Below are 12,755 nucleotides of genomic sequence, written 5' to 3' on the forward strand. Positions count from 1 at the left end.
TGTTTTCTGGTGGGTACACAAAGAAGGAAGACAATAGGAAGGAAAAGAGGAAGACCCAATAAAGGCGGATTGAATCATTCAAAGAAGCCACAGTCCTAAGTTTGCAAGCCTTGGCCAGAGCAATTAATAACTAGAGTTCTTGGAGGTGTCTTTTGCATGGGGCTGCCATAAGTCAATATCAGTTTGAGGGTAAAAAATAAAAAAATACAAATATCAAGTTTTTAGGCTTCACACAGCTCTGTTTCACCCAAAAATAGTGAATTGGACAAGTAAAATAAATAATTTTCACCTGAGTTTAAGGAAATCAAATGACTGACAACACAGACACACTAAATTGTATAGGATATATTATGGTTGGTGACAAGTAAATCATTGGGAAATGTTATTTTTTAAAAACATATTGGTATTTCACAACCTGTAAAATGATAGACAATACAGGGTATGTTCTTTTTCTGCGCCAGTAGATAAGCAGAGCTGTGTGAAATCTGAAAGTATGATATTTACGTTTGTTGTTGTTATTTGCCATTAAGTCAGCATCAAAGTATGACAGCTCTACAAATGAGAGATCTTCAGGAGGTCATCAACTGCCAAGCTTAGGTCTTGCAAACTCACAAAAACAAGTAAGAGCCGGGCCAGATCAAATGAAAAGATTGTTTGTACAGTGGCCAAACAGATACTTTTGGGAAGCCCAAAATCAGATTAAAGAAAATATCTCTTCTGTTGTTGCTCCCCCATACAATGGGAAAACACCTCTAAAAATGAAAACTGTCTATATGCATCATAACTAATAGCCATTGATAGACATACAAAGCAAGAAGGGACCTGTTGAGACAATTGTGTGATCACAATTGAGATATATCAAGGCAAATATTTTATTGCATACTAGCAGTTATTTCTCTTTCTCTCTTTCTCTTCTTTCCCCCTTCTGCCATTCTTTTTATTTCTTACCTCCTGCCCTTTCTCTACCCTGCTTACTCATTCAGCCTTTTCCACCATTCATTCCCTCCCCTTCACTAGGTAACAAAGCCTTGCATTTCATATTTAAATTTTAGAAATCTTTGAAGGGAGGTAGTGAAGTGAGAAGCAGTAGTCACCTCTGGCATTTTTTTTAACTTGTGTCTAGCCTGCATGGAGTTACCTAGAGGCCCTGTGAAAAATGATAAATATGTCAAGCCTAACTACAGCTTCCTCCATGACCTTCAGGGAAATCTTACACCTAACAATTCACAGTGGTATCGCAGACAACAGACACATTTAAACTAATTTGAACTGATTTTGAAAACTATGCTTCTTCAAACCTGAATATATATTGCATCAAAAATGTTGTGGGCATAATCTGAAAATAGTAAAAGAAATGGATAAGTGTTGGGATCTTGGATGATCTACTTTGAACAATATAATTGGTGGACAATTATCATAGACACTGTTTTAAAAATTAAAGCTGGAACTGCAAAACAGATCTTAAGGGGTAATGGTCATGGTTGTGGGGCAGCCAAGGAAGACTCCTTTTTTGTGGGTTTGTCAGAGGATGCATCTGCATTACAGAAAAAATCCAGTTTGACACCACTTTAAATGCTATGGCTCCATGCTATGCAATTCTGGGAACTGAAGTTTGTTGTAGCACCAGAGCTCTCTGACAGAGAAGGCTACCTGTCTCACAAAACTACAACTGCCATAATTCCATACCATTGAGCCATAACAGTTAAAGTCATGTCAAACTGGATTATTTATGCAGTGTGGATACAGCCAGAGGCATCTAATCACAGCCAGCAGTGTTAAACTTGATTGACTTATGGTACAATTCAGGAGGTCACTGCTTATATTCTTATTCATGTTTTCATACTAGGCAATAAAAGTTTGAATTGCCCATAACTTTCCATGTGAAAGGGAAGCATCTCCAAGCATAAATCAGTAGCGTTGTCTGTACATCAAATTATTCTGCTTCACACAGGAAGGGTGCACTAGCTTTTTGCCTTTTCCCCTTTGAGCTGGTAAGGTGCACAAAATAGATTTTAAAAACACCGGACACGAACCACCATTCATCATTTATGTGGAATGTACAGTTTTTCACAAAAGATCTAGAAGACATTTTGTGCTTTTTATGGATATACAGGAACCATCCTTAACAATTAGGAATAGGTGAAATCTTATGGTGAAAGCTGCTTTTAAAAAAATTCTGTAAGGGTGGTATTGTATGACTGTAGTCAGTAATGTTACAGATGGTGATAACAGGTCTCATGACAGCAGGAGCAAAGAAATACTCTGGAGTGAATTTTTTTAAAAGTGAGTGAGCAAGAGAAATGGGGATGTTAACGTGAGCATGACAAAGTAACTGTTACATGGATTTGTAACTGGTTGACCAGCCAAACCCAGACGGTGCTCAACAATGGCTTCTTTTCATCTTGGAGAGAAGTGACCAGTGGGGTCCCACAGGGCTCTGTCCTGGGGCCAGTGTTATTCAACATCTTTATCAATGACCTGGATGACAGAATTGGGAGCATACTTATCAAATTTGCAGATGACACCAAATTAGGAAGAATAGCTAATACCCCAGAGGACAGGATCAAAATTCAAAATGACCTGAATAGACTTGAAAGCTGGGCCAAAACTAACAAAATGAAATTCAACACGGAGAAATGTAAGGTACTGCACTTAGGGCAAAAAAATGAAATGCACAGATATAGGATGGAGGACACCTGGCTTAACGAAACTAAATGTGAAAGGGATCTAGGAGTCCAAGTAGACCACAAGTTGAACATGAGTCAACAGTGCGATGTGGCAGCTAAAAAGGCCAATGCAATTTTAGGCTGCATCAATAAAAGTATAGTGTCTAGATCAAGAGAAATAATAGTGCCACTGTATTCTGCTTCGGTCAGACCCCATCTGGAATACTGTGTCCAGTTCTGAGCACCACAATTTAAAAAGGATGTTGAGAAACTGGAGCGTGTCCAAAGGAGGGCGACTAAAATGGTGAAGGGTCTGGAAACCATGTCCTATGAGGAATGACTTAGGGAGCTGGGGATGTTTAGTCTGGAGAAAAGAAGATTAAGAGGTGATATGATAGCCCTGTTTAAATATTTGAAGGGTGTCACATTGAAGAGGGAACAAGCTTGTTTTCTGCTGCTCCAGAGAACAGGACCAGGAACAATGGATCCAAGCTGCAGGAAAAGAGATTCCACCTCAACATTAGGAAGAACGTCCTGACAGTAAGTGCTGTTCGACAGTGAAACAAACTCCCTCTGAGTGTAGTGGAGTCTTCTTCTTTGGAGGTCTTTAAGCAGAGGCTGGATGGCCATCTGTCGGGGATGTTTTAATTTGGATTTCCTACATGGCAGGGGGTTGGCCTGGATGGACCTTGTGGTCTCTTCCAACTCTAATAATAATAATATGATTTATTTATATGCCGCCCAATAACTGGGAATCTGAGCGGTTTACAACAGAGGGAATAATAGACGGTTCCCTGCCCTCAGGCTTACAATCTAAAAGACATGACACAAAAGGAGAAGGGAATGGTGAGGGGGGGGGAGGGGATCAGGTCCAGCATTCTTCTCTCCCTCTCAGGCCTGGACCAAGGCAGATGGACTGGAGGGAGGGCTCTTCTTCTTCAGGCTAGCCTGTGTCAGTGATAATTCCCGGTGTCAGTTATGGTTCTTCTACTGTTCTGTCAGGCTCCTTGCTGTTTTGTAAAAGAATATATTCTGGCGTCTCACTCCGCTTCAGAGGTCCATCCTGATGGAGCCGTTTCCCAGCATTTGTCCAGCTCCGCAAACCTTCTCAGATGCCTGACTTTGCTGACAGGGGATGAATGGAAAAGCAGGAATTTCCCACATGATGGAGATACGGCACCTCTTTGATCCCATTTCTGTCCAGATTTAACTGCTTCAATCTCGGAGGCCGGTTGGAGCTAGCCTGCCTCTCTCTCCCTCAAGATGGTGGATGAAGGGAGGGCTTCTATGATTCTATGATTCTATGATCCAGCTAAAATTGTGAGCTATCCAGAGAACGTTTGTTTTGGGACAACAGTATAAATTTAGTTAAGCAATAAAATTAAATACTGTACATAATTAAAAGTTTGATTAACCTCAATGAGACTTTTAAAGTTCTTCAATGAGACTTTCACATTTGAATGATTTGTTTACATGTATAGAACAATAAAAAATAGAATGAGAAAATATGTTTGCAAGAAAACGTCTTTGAACAGAAAAATGTAATCAGAGAAATGCCATTTTTGGACAATAGTCTCCAGTCACCTTGGCAGCGGCCATACTAAATGGGGGATTCTAGGAACTGTAGTCCAAAAGAAGCCAATTCCAGGCTCTAAATATAATGCTTTTATATTCCATTTACAGGAGATTTCCACTGGCTTCTATGATAAATGGCTAGGCTGCTGAAGATGCACACATACAAGTAGAAAGAGTGGAAAGCACATTCATAAATGTGTATTATTGGAGGGGAAGAAAGTTTAAAAGCATGTTATAGGGATAAAATATCACACACAAGGAGGACTTCAGAGAGGAGACTAAATCTGCCTTCTTTAATAGAGCGTTCCAGAGCTTAGACAGACATAGAACTACTTTTTGCCTACTTTCTGCCTACTTTTTTCCCTGGGGTAATAATTTCTCCTAGCTCTATGAATGACTACTAATAGCAATCTCTCTTGAGTCCTCACAGAACAAAACATCAGAAAGCATATAACCATGGCAAAACAAACATGTATGAGTGTTTATTACGTGTATTGCTTTGGTGCTTTTTCATAATGATATTTTTATATGTGAGGCAGCCCTAAATACAAATGACAGCCTTACAAAGCAGGAAAAAAATGACTTCTGAACAAAAGGCCCCAAGGGGCTGTTGGTACAATGAAGTGAATGTAACATTTCGTTTTTAAACCTAAAAAGAGAAGTTATTTGGAGCTGTTAGATGAGGTCACGAGCGGTTTGGAGATGAATGCCATCAGCATGTTAGTGACACCCAGATCCATTTCTTTTTGTCACCAAAGCCCAATGGGCTGATATCTGGGCATTGTGATGGGATTGATGGAAGGCCAATACACTAAAGCTGAATCCCAACAGAGATGGAAGCGCTGTGGATCAATAGTTGCAGATCAGGGTTTGCACGCTGGTTGTGGAATGCTTTCTGATTTGAAGCCAGTTTTGTACCAATATTGTTCTATTCTAGTACTAAGTTAAAACTTATCTGTTTCCAAGGCAGAATTAAAAGTGTTCATTATGACTTTTAACTCCCTAAAGAGTTGGGTCTAGACTATCTGAGCCTGCATCTACACTGCAGAAATAATGAAGTTTGAAACAGCTTTAACTGCCATGGCTCAATGCTATAGAATTCTGGGATTTGTAGTCTTATGAGATGTTCAAGCTTTCTCAGTCAGAGAGCTGTGGTGCCACAACAAACTACAAATCCCAGTACTCCATACGATGGAGCCATGACAGCTAAAACAGTGTCAAACTGCATTAATTCTACAGTGTCACAGCAGCCTAAAATTCCATATTTCCCTATAGGAGCCAGCCCAAATTTTAGGATCTTTGGAAGAAAGGTTTTTCTTGGTCCCATCACCATCACAGGCACATTTTGTGAGGGCACAGAAGAAAACCTTCTCAGTGGCTGCACCACATCTTATGGATTCCGTTGAATTTTTGGTTGGCCCAACTCTGCTTTTTTTTTCTCCAGCAGGCAAAACCCTTTTTATGTAGGTAGGCCTTTGGTACTTAATTTTTGTGGTGGAAGATATTTTGAATGTAGTGTACTGTCTTTATCTTTTATTTTTCAATTTTGTTATTGCTTTTTAAAACGAAATTGTTTGTTTGTTTTAACTTACGTAAAATGATATTTTAGTTTGACTTAGCTTATTTATTGTTACCATTATCATCATCATTTATTTATATAATACTCTCAGTGTACATGAGACCTTTACATTTTTTTAAAACTACTTTGAGTCCTTGGCTGGGACAAAAGTGGGCTATAAATTAAATTAATAAATAAAACCTGCTTGCTCACTTGCATTCTTGATCTAGTAAGATCATAACTTGACTTTTGATTTATCCAACTGCAGATTTCATATTGATGGTTGAATTGTTTTAAATTGTATTAATCTATTTCAGTTCTAGATTGTTTTAAAGTGACACCATGAATTCTTGTTATCTTTAGATACAGGCTGAGCTAGGAATAATTAGACAGGCAGGCAGGCAGACAAATTGAGTCTCCCATCTCTTGAATCCCAAAATCCAAAATACTCCAAAAACCAAGACTTTTTCACGGGTGGCTTAGACAGTGACACATTTGCTTTCTGATGGTTCAGTGTACACAAACTTTATTTCATGCAAAAATTATTTAAAAGTATTGTATAGAATTACCTTCAGGCTACGTGTAGAAGGTGTATATGAAACATAAGTGAATTTTGTATTTAGGCCTGGTCCCATCTCCAAGATATCTCATTATGCACATTTATGCAAATACATCTATTACAAAATACAAAAAATAATAATAATCCAAAATCCACAACACTTCTAATCCCAAGCATTTTGGATAAGGGACATTCAACCTGTATGTTTATGTTCCCCAAGAGTGTACATATTTAAAGGAAAGTAAATGAAAATAGCAGTTCTCACTGTCCATGCCAACACATTGAGCTGTGCTTTTGCTTTACCAACTTCTGTCTAATAAAAGCTATCATTTTACATTTCCCATTTCCATTCTTATTCTCAGAGATTACCCCAGCAGTTAATGCCTATGCTGAAGTAAATCAGCTTCTTTCATATTTTCAGTGTGCGGGATATCAAACCTCCTGAATTCTTTTAAATTGATGTGATTATGAGGAAATAAAGCTGGAAGGGATTAGGAAGAAAGAGGGATTTTGAAATGGCAACTTGTCCACAAGAAACCAAAGCTTGGCTACAGCACTGGTACCATTTTACAAAACATCTTGATCAGATTAGAAACTTTGGGGCTAGAACTCCCAGAAATGCCTAGCCAACATGGCCACTGCCCATAGCACCCTTGTGCTAAAGTATCTTTTTCAGACTCTGGATGATACACCATTTTCTGGTAGTTACAGTTGGTCCTCTGAATCTATGGATTCAACCAGCTATGGCTTGAAAATATTTGGATGGGAGAGGAAATTTGAAAAGCAAACCTTGATTTTCAGCTTTATATGAGGGACACCATTTTACCTTGCCACTGTATATAATGAGACTTGAGCATTTACAGATTTTGGTATCCATGGGAAGTCGTGGAATGAAATTCCTGCAGATACCATTGCCTACTGTAATATATATGGAGGGAAAATAAGAACAGTTGACCTTCAGCTTTTGCAGGTTTAACTCACTGTGGATTTGTTTATTCATAAGTTTGTTGCTGCCACTTAACTAGCAATGTAGCTGCTGCTTAATTGGTTTGAGTTAACTAATGAACCAGGTGAGCAAGGCATCAGGAGGGGACAGAAAGGTAGGTGGGGTAGGGCACCACCTTACTCCCCCCACCCAGCCTTTTCTGGGTCTAGTAGGGTAACTGGAAGGGCAGGCAAGCCAGGCAGTGAGAGGGGAGGGGAGGAAGGGGGCAGTCTAGCATCTGCATGTTGTTGTGAACCATCTAACGGAAAACAGGCAGCAAAGATGAGCCTCTTGACGTGGCTGCTCTTTGACCACATTGGGAATCATGGAAGTCAAGTGGGAATCATGGAAGTCTATAGTGCCCACGATCCTACTTGCTCATCTTCACCCCCCACCCTCTTTATGTCACTTAGTTGACAGGCAAGCAGAAGGGAGCTGAGCCAGGATTGTCAAAGACTGTGGCCTCTGTTATTCTGGATGAGCTTCTGCCCCGCCTGATACCACAAGAGGGCAGGTGGGCAAGAAATCAGCCAGGATCCTGAAAGACGATTCTGCTCAGCTTCCCTCTGCCCTGAATTTAAATGAGCTGTCCAAGGTGCTGAACTCTGTCTTCAAAAAAGGTTCAGCGTGTTGATTATTTCCTTTACAATCCAGACTTTCAAAAACTCAGTGGCCCACTAACCTGGGAGCTTCACCATAGTAGCGTGAGAGTAAAATATCTATCTATCTATCTATCTATCTATCTATCTATCTATCTATCCATTGAATTCATATCAAAGACTGTTGTCAGAGGAGTGAGGGATGAAGCCTTCTTAAATAGGGTCTTAATATGCTGCTGTGACTGAAATCTGGGGGGGGGGGGCTGGCAAAAGCTGAAGGAACATAACATGTGAGACTTTACTATCCTTCTTTACTTTTTGGACTCACACTTGAAATGGGCCCAATTCTGCCTGCATTTAAACAAAGGGCAAATACCTTTGAACTCAAGGGACATATTCAGGGGTAGCCATGATGGACATATAGCAAAAAACAATAACATCCAAAATTCACAAAACTGTAATAACTCATATAGGAGAAAGAAAGAAAAATTAGAACGGGGGTGATCAGCTTTGAGGAGTTTGGTGTAGCATACCATGATGTGCCTGTCAACTTATGGTGACCTCATTAATTTCATAAAGTTTTCTTAGGCAAGGAATAGACAGAGGTGGCTTTGCCATTCCCTTTCTCTGAGATATAGCCTACAGCACCTGGTATTCATTCGCAGCTTCCCATCCATGTACTAACCACAGCTGTCCCTGCTTAGTTTCCAAGATCAGAAGAGATCTTAGGCACCTACCTGCCATGACTTTGCCCTAAGGAGCTCAGGATAACTTGTGGTCCCAGTCTGTGCTCACCCCAAAATGGCAAGAGGAGACATTCCCTCCTGCTCTTTCCCCAAATGTAAGGTGTCCCACAGATCTCTCCCCATTTCCATTCTGCCACATGATCCACACAACAACCCTGCCAGGAACTGAAGACAGCAATTACCCTCCCTTGAGGCTTGAAGGGGAATCTGTACTTGGCTCTCTTTACCCCAAGACCAGGGTGACCAGATGTCCTCTTTTTCCAAGACCTATCCTATATTTCAACCTTCCAAATTGCCCTCCATTTTGAGCAGGGCTAAGTAGCTTGAATTGATATTTCTAGGAGCATTTTGAACTTTTCTTTGGGAAGGAGACTCCACCACTCTCCAAGGATGCATATTCCATGGTCAAACAGCTCTCTGTTTATCACACGAAGGAGACTGGGAGTTAATATCCCGGAAAAATCACATAATTATGTGATATGATTTCACACGACATCACACAAAACCTGCCATTAATGTGGTCACAAAGAAGCATTAATATGGATCTTTTTCCTTTCAGGATTTCAGCAACGATGCATTTCCAATATCGCTTTATTTGCGCAATTTCATGTGATCATCATTCACGTAATTACTCGCCCTTTTTGCTTTATTTGCAGGATGCATTAAATGCACTTTACTCTCTCTTTAATGCCAAAATCAGCCCGAGTGTGATAAACTCCACCGTCAGGAAGTTCCTCCTAATGTTGAGGTGGAATCTCTTGTCCTCTAGCTTGCCTTCGTTGTTCTATGAAGCAGCAGAAAACAAGCTTGCCCCATCGTCAATGTGACACCCCTTCAAATGCTTAAAACAGGGCTTTCCTATCAACTTCTCTTCTCCTGGCTGAACATCCCCAGCTCCCTCATAGGGCATGGTTTCCAGACCCTTCCCCATTTGGAGTCTCCTTCCTCTGGACCCATTCCAGCTTGTCTACATCCTTTTTTGAATTGTGATGCCCAGACCTGGACCCAGAGGGTTCCAGGTGAGTCTGATCAAAGCAGAACAGTGGCACTATATGACTTCCCTTGATCTAGACACTATGCAGCCTAGAATCATGACAGGTCTGGGCTCCCATTTGGCGATGCCCGCCTGGCCCCACTCCTCCTCTTCCTCTTTGGGCGGGTTTGAAAAGAGAGAGGCAGCCAGAGAAGGGCAGCATTCAGGAGGAGGAGGAGGAGAAGAAGGGTCCCAAAGCCCTGCCGAGGCTCCCTTTCGCGGCGCAAGGATGGCTGGCCATGGCTCCCTCCAGCTGCCTCCCAGGTAAGGGCTCCGGGCTCCTTGGCAGCCTCCCAGGCGTCCTCCTTTCCCAGGACCTGCCCTCCATCCCAGCCTCCTGGCCAGCTTTGGAGCAGGGCTCAAAGAAGCATGGGCTTCTATCGAGAGGAGGGGCTTTAGCTCCTATTTGGGTCAGGTCCTCCTTTCTTTTCTTTTTACCAGACGTCCTCTCTTTCCCCCAGGAAGCGTCCTCCATGCCGTCCCTCTGTCCGGGGGAGGGTTCACAAAGCCCTCCGTTTGGAGCAGAGCTAAAGAGGGGGAAGGTCCATGTCTAGGATTTTATTTTAAAAAAGAAGACTTTGATTGAGTCAGGTCTTCCTCTCCCCCCCCCCCCCCATTTCTTTCTTGAGTGTTTTAATTTTGCGGTGCTTGGTCCTTCTATTTGCTTAGTACTCTGCTCACCCTCTTCCTCCCTGTCCTCCATTTTGCAGTGCCTGGTCCTCCTTTGTATCTAGGACCCCGGTCACCCTCTTCTTCCCTGTCCTCCATTTTGTGGTGCCTGGTCCTCCTTGGCAGTGGGGACCTCTGCTCACCCTGCAGCCCTTCCTCCCGCCTTTCCCCCTGAGGAGGAGCTGAGAGCAGCATTCAAAAGGCACCCTTTTCTTCCTCCTCCTGCCACACTCTCTTCCCCTTCCTTGGCACCTGAGAGGGCTCCCTTCCTTCCTTCCCTCACCTCCCACTTTCTGCTCCGCAGCCCCCAAAGGAGGGTCAGTTGTTGCATTTTTTTAAGGGGGGCAGCATTTATTCATGGTTATTCAAGCACCTTGTGGGCTTCCTTCTGACTTTTCCTCTGAAGGACTCTGAAGCATTTGGAGAGGAAACCATAAGCTTGCTAGGAAAGGAAGGTAAGGTCAATGTGGGTTGGTGGGGCATTCGCAGGTTGCTGTGTCCACACGGGAGAAATAATGTGTTTTGAGCCAGCATTAAGTGCCTTGGCTCCAGGCTATGGCATTCTGGGCATTGTAATTGGTTGTGGCAAAGCTCTGCTGCCACAACCAACTACAACGCCCAGAATGCCATAGCCTTGAGCCAGGGCAGTTGAAGCCCTCTCAAACCGCATTATTTCTCCCATATGGATATGTTTCACAACAAGATTAAATTTGTATGGACAGCCTCAATCGTGGCAAACGTAGTGTGAACTTCGATTTGGTATCACATTCGGATCTATTCTGCTCAAAAACCTAAGTGTGAATGCCCCCAGTGTTCTGGCCAGAGATTTAAAGCAGGTGCATGGAGGAGATGAGGAAAAGAAGCACCTTCAAAGGATCAGCCATCTTCCCAGTTTAAAATGAGTCCTCCTTTCCTTCTCCAAGTAAATTGGACCAGAATTGGACTAGAATCAGATTCTTCTTTCTTGTACCCCTCCACCATACTCCAGTATAGAAATCATCCTTCAGTACTTTCCCCCCACAATCTCCTTCCAGGTCTGTGGGGAGAAAAGGGTTCCTAAAAGATGAAGATGCCTAAAGAGTTGGGCATCTAAAAAAGTGGGGATGGGAGAAATGGAGGCACTGTTTCTTTTTCAGAGGATGGAGGTTTGGGAGGGGATGTGACTGACCTGGAGCAAGGCACATGGGAATGGAGGAATGAGGGCAAGATGTCTGTTCAGCAGAGGGAAACTATCTATTCAGTCCATGGAGTGGAAATCTGATCATTTTAAAATGCCAGCACTCTGGGGAATAAATAATACATCTCGTTTTTTTCGGGGCAGACTGCTTGTTTACCCCACTCTCTGGTGTTAGTCGTAAAGACAGTATAAGACAGGCTTTTGGATCTTCTAGGTCTGACTTCTTAATGTTTTCAACTGCTGTAACACCAGGTCAGCCTGTAGGCAATGTAAATATCTTTGCAGTGTGAAAACGAAGCAGTGAAGGGGGGGGGGGGGGGACGGAAATGATAAGTCATTGGGTTTCCTCTGTGGTCTTCAAGTCTGACATCAAATATGTTGCTGTTGTCGTCTGTGTGCCTTCAAGTTGTTTCTGACTTACAGCGACACTAAGGAGAACCCTATTATAGGATATATTTTTTTAGCAAGTTTCTTCAAAGGGCGTTTGTTGTTGCCATCCTGAGGCTGAAAGAGTGTGACTTGCTCAAGGTCACCCAGCGAGTTTCCAGGGCCAAGCCAGGATTCAAACCTTGGTCATCCTAGAATCATAGAATCATGGAGTTGGAAGAGACCACAAGGGCCATCCAGTCCTGCCCTGCAGGAACTCAGTCAAAATATCCCCAACAGATTGCCATGCAGCCATTTAAAGATCTCCAAAGAAGAAGACTCCATCACTAGTCCAATGCTCAACCCATTACACCACACTGGCCCGTACACAGCCATATTTCACTCATTTATATTTATGATATGCTTTCTTGGTGATCTAGGTCACATTATCATTATACCAATAAAGCAGGAGCAACTGTTTTAAATGCTAGCTATTTTCATATGAGTTGAAGATTAATTTGCATTAAGTTTTTATAGCTCACATATTTCCAAGTGTGAAGGGCACTGCAGGATAATATTTTTCCAGGACACAGAGATAATGTCATAGTTTCACATGATATTGACAAAATGACATGACAAAAGGAAAGGGGTTACAAGTGAACTAGGTTTTGTAAGTCACCTTAACAGAAGTTCCTTTTTATGTTTATGTAAATGCTTTTGAAAAAGAAGTCATGATTTCCTGATACTCTGTTTTTCCCCTGATATGTTTTCTCTAAATAGTTTGACAGTTGTGTAAGAAATCAGACACGTTTAATATGGCAT

The 12,755-nt window shown here is 42.0% G+C and overlaps 1 protein-coding gene across 8 annotated transcripts in view; it reads left to right on the forward strand.

Annotated features, from left to right (window-relative positions):
* The first annotated feature begins 9,876 nt into the window (after positions 1-9,876).
* LOC149318181 (A-kinase anchor protein SPHKAP-like) overlaps positions 9,877-12,755 on the forward strand; it is a 93,583-nt gene continuing 90,704 nt past the window's right edge. For 3 of the 8 annotated variants that reach the window (XM_089509162.1, XM_089509160.1, XM_089509164.1), the window contains exon 1: positions 10,658-10,845. Coding sequence is in view for 2 of the 8 variants with exons in the window: in XM_089509159.1 (XP_089365285.1) it covers positions 9,951-9,985 (35 nt within the window). In the remaining 6 variants the exon portion in view is untranslated. Of the gene's footprint in view, positions 9,986-10,657; positions 10,846-12,755 lie in introns of those variants that run through there. The other 5 variants (XM_089509161.1, XM_089509165.1, XM_089509159.1 and 2 more) reach the window with 4 other exon arrangements.

The sequence above is a fragment of the Sceloporus occidentalis genome, unplaced genomic scaffold, assembly GCF_023333645.1.
Source record: "Sceloporus occidentalis isolate IW3139 unplaced genomic scaffold, rSceOcc1.0.p SCAF_2, whole genome shotgun sequence".
NCBI classification, from domain to species: Eukaryota; Metazoa; Chordata; class Lepidosauria; order Squamata; family Phrynosomatidae; genus Sceloporus; species Sceloporus occidentalis.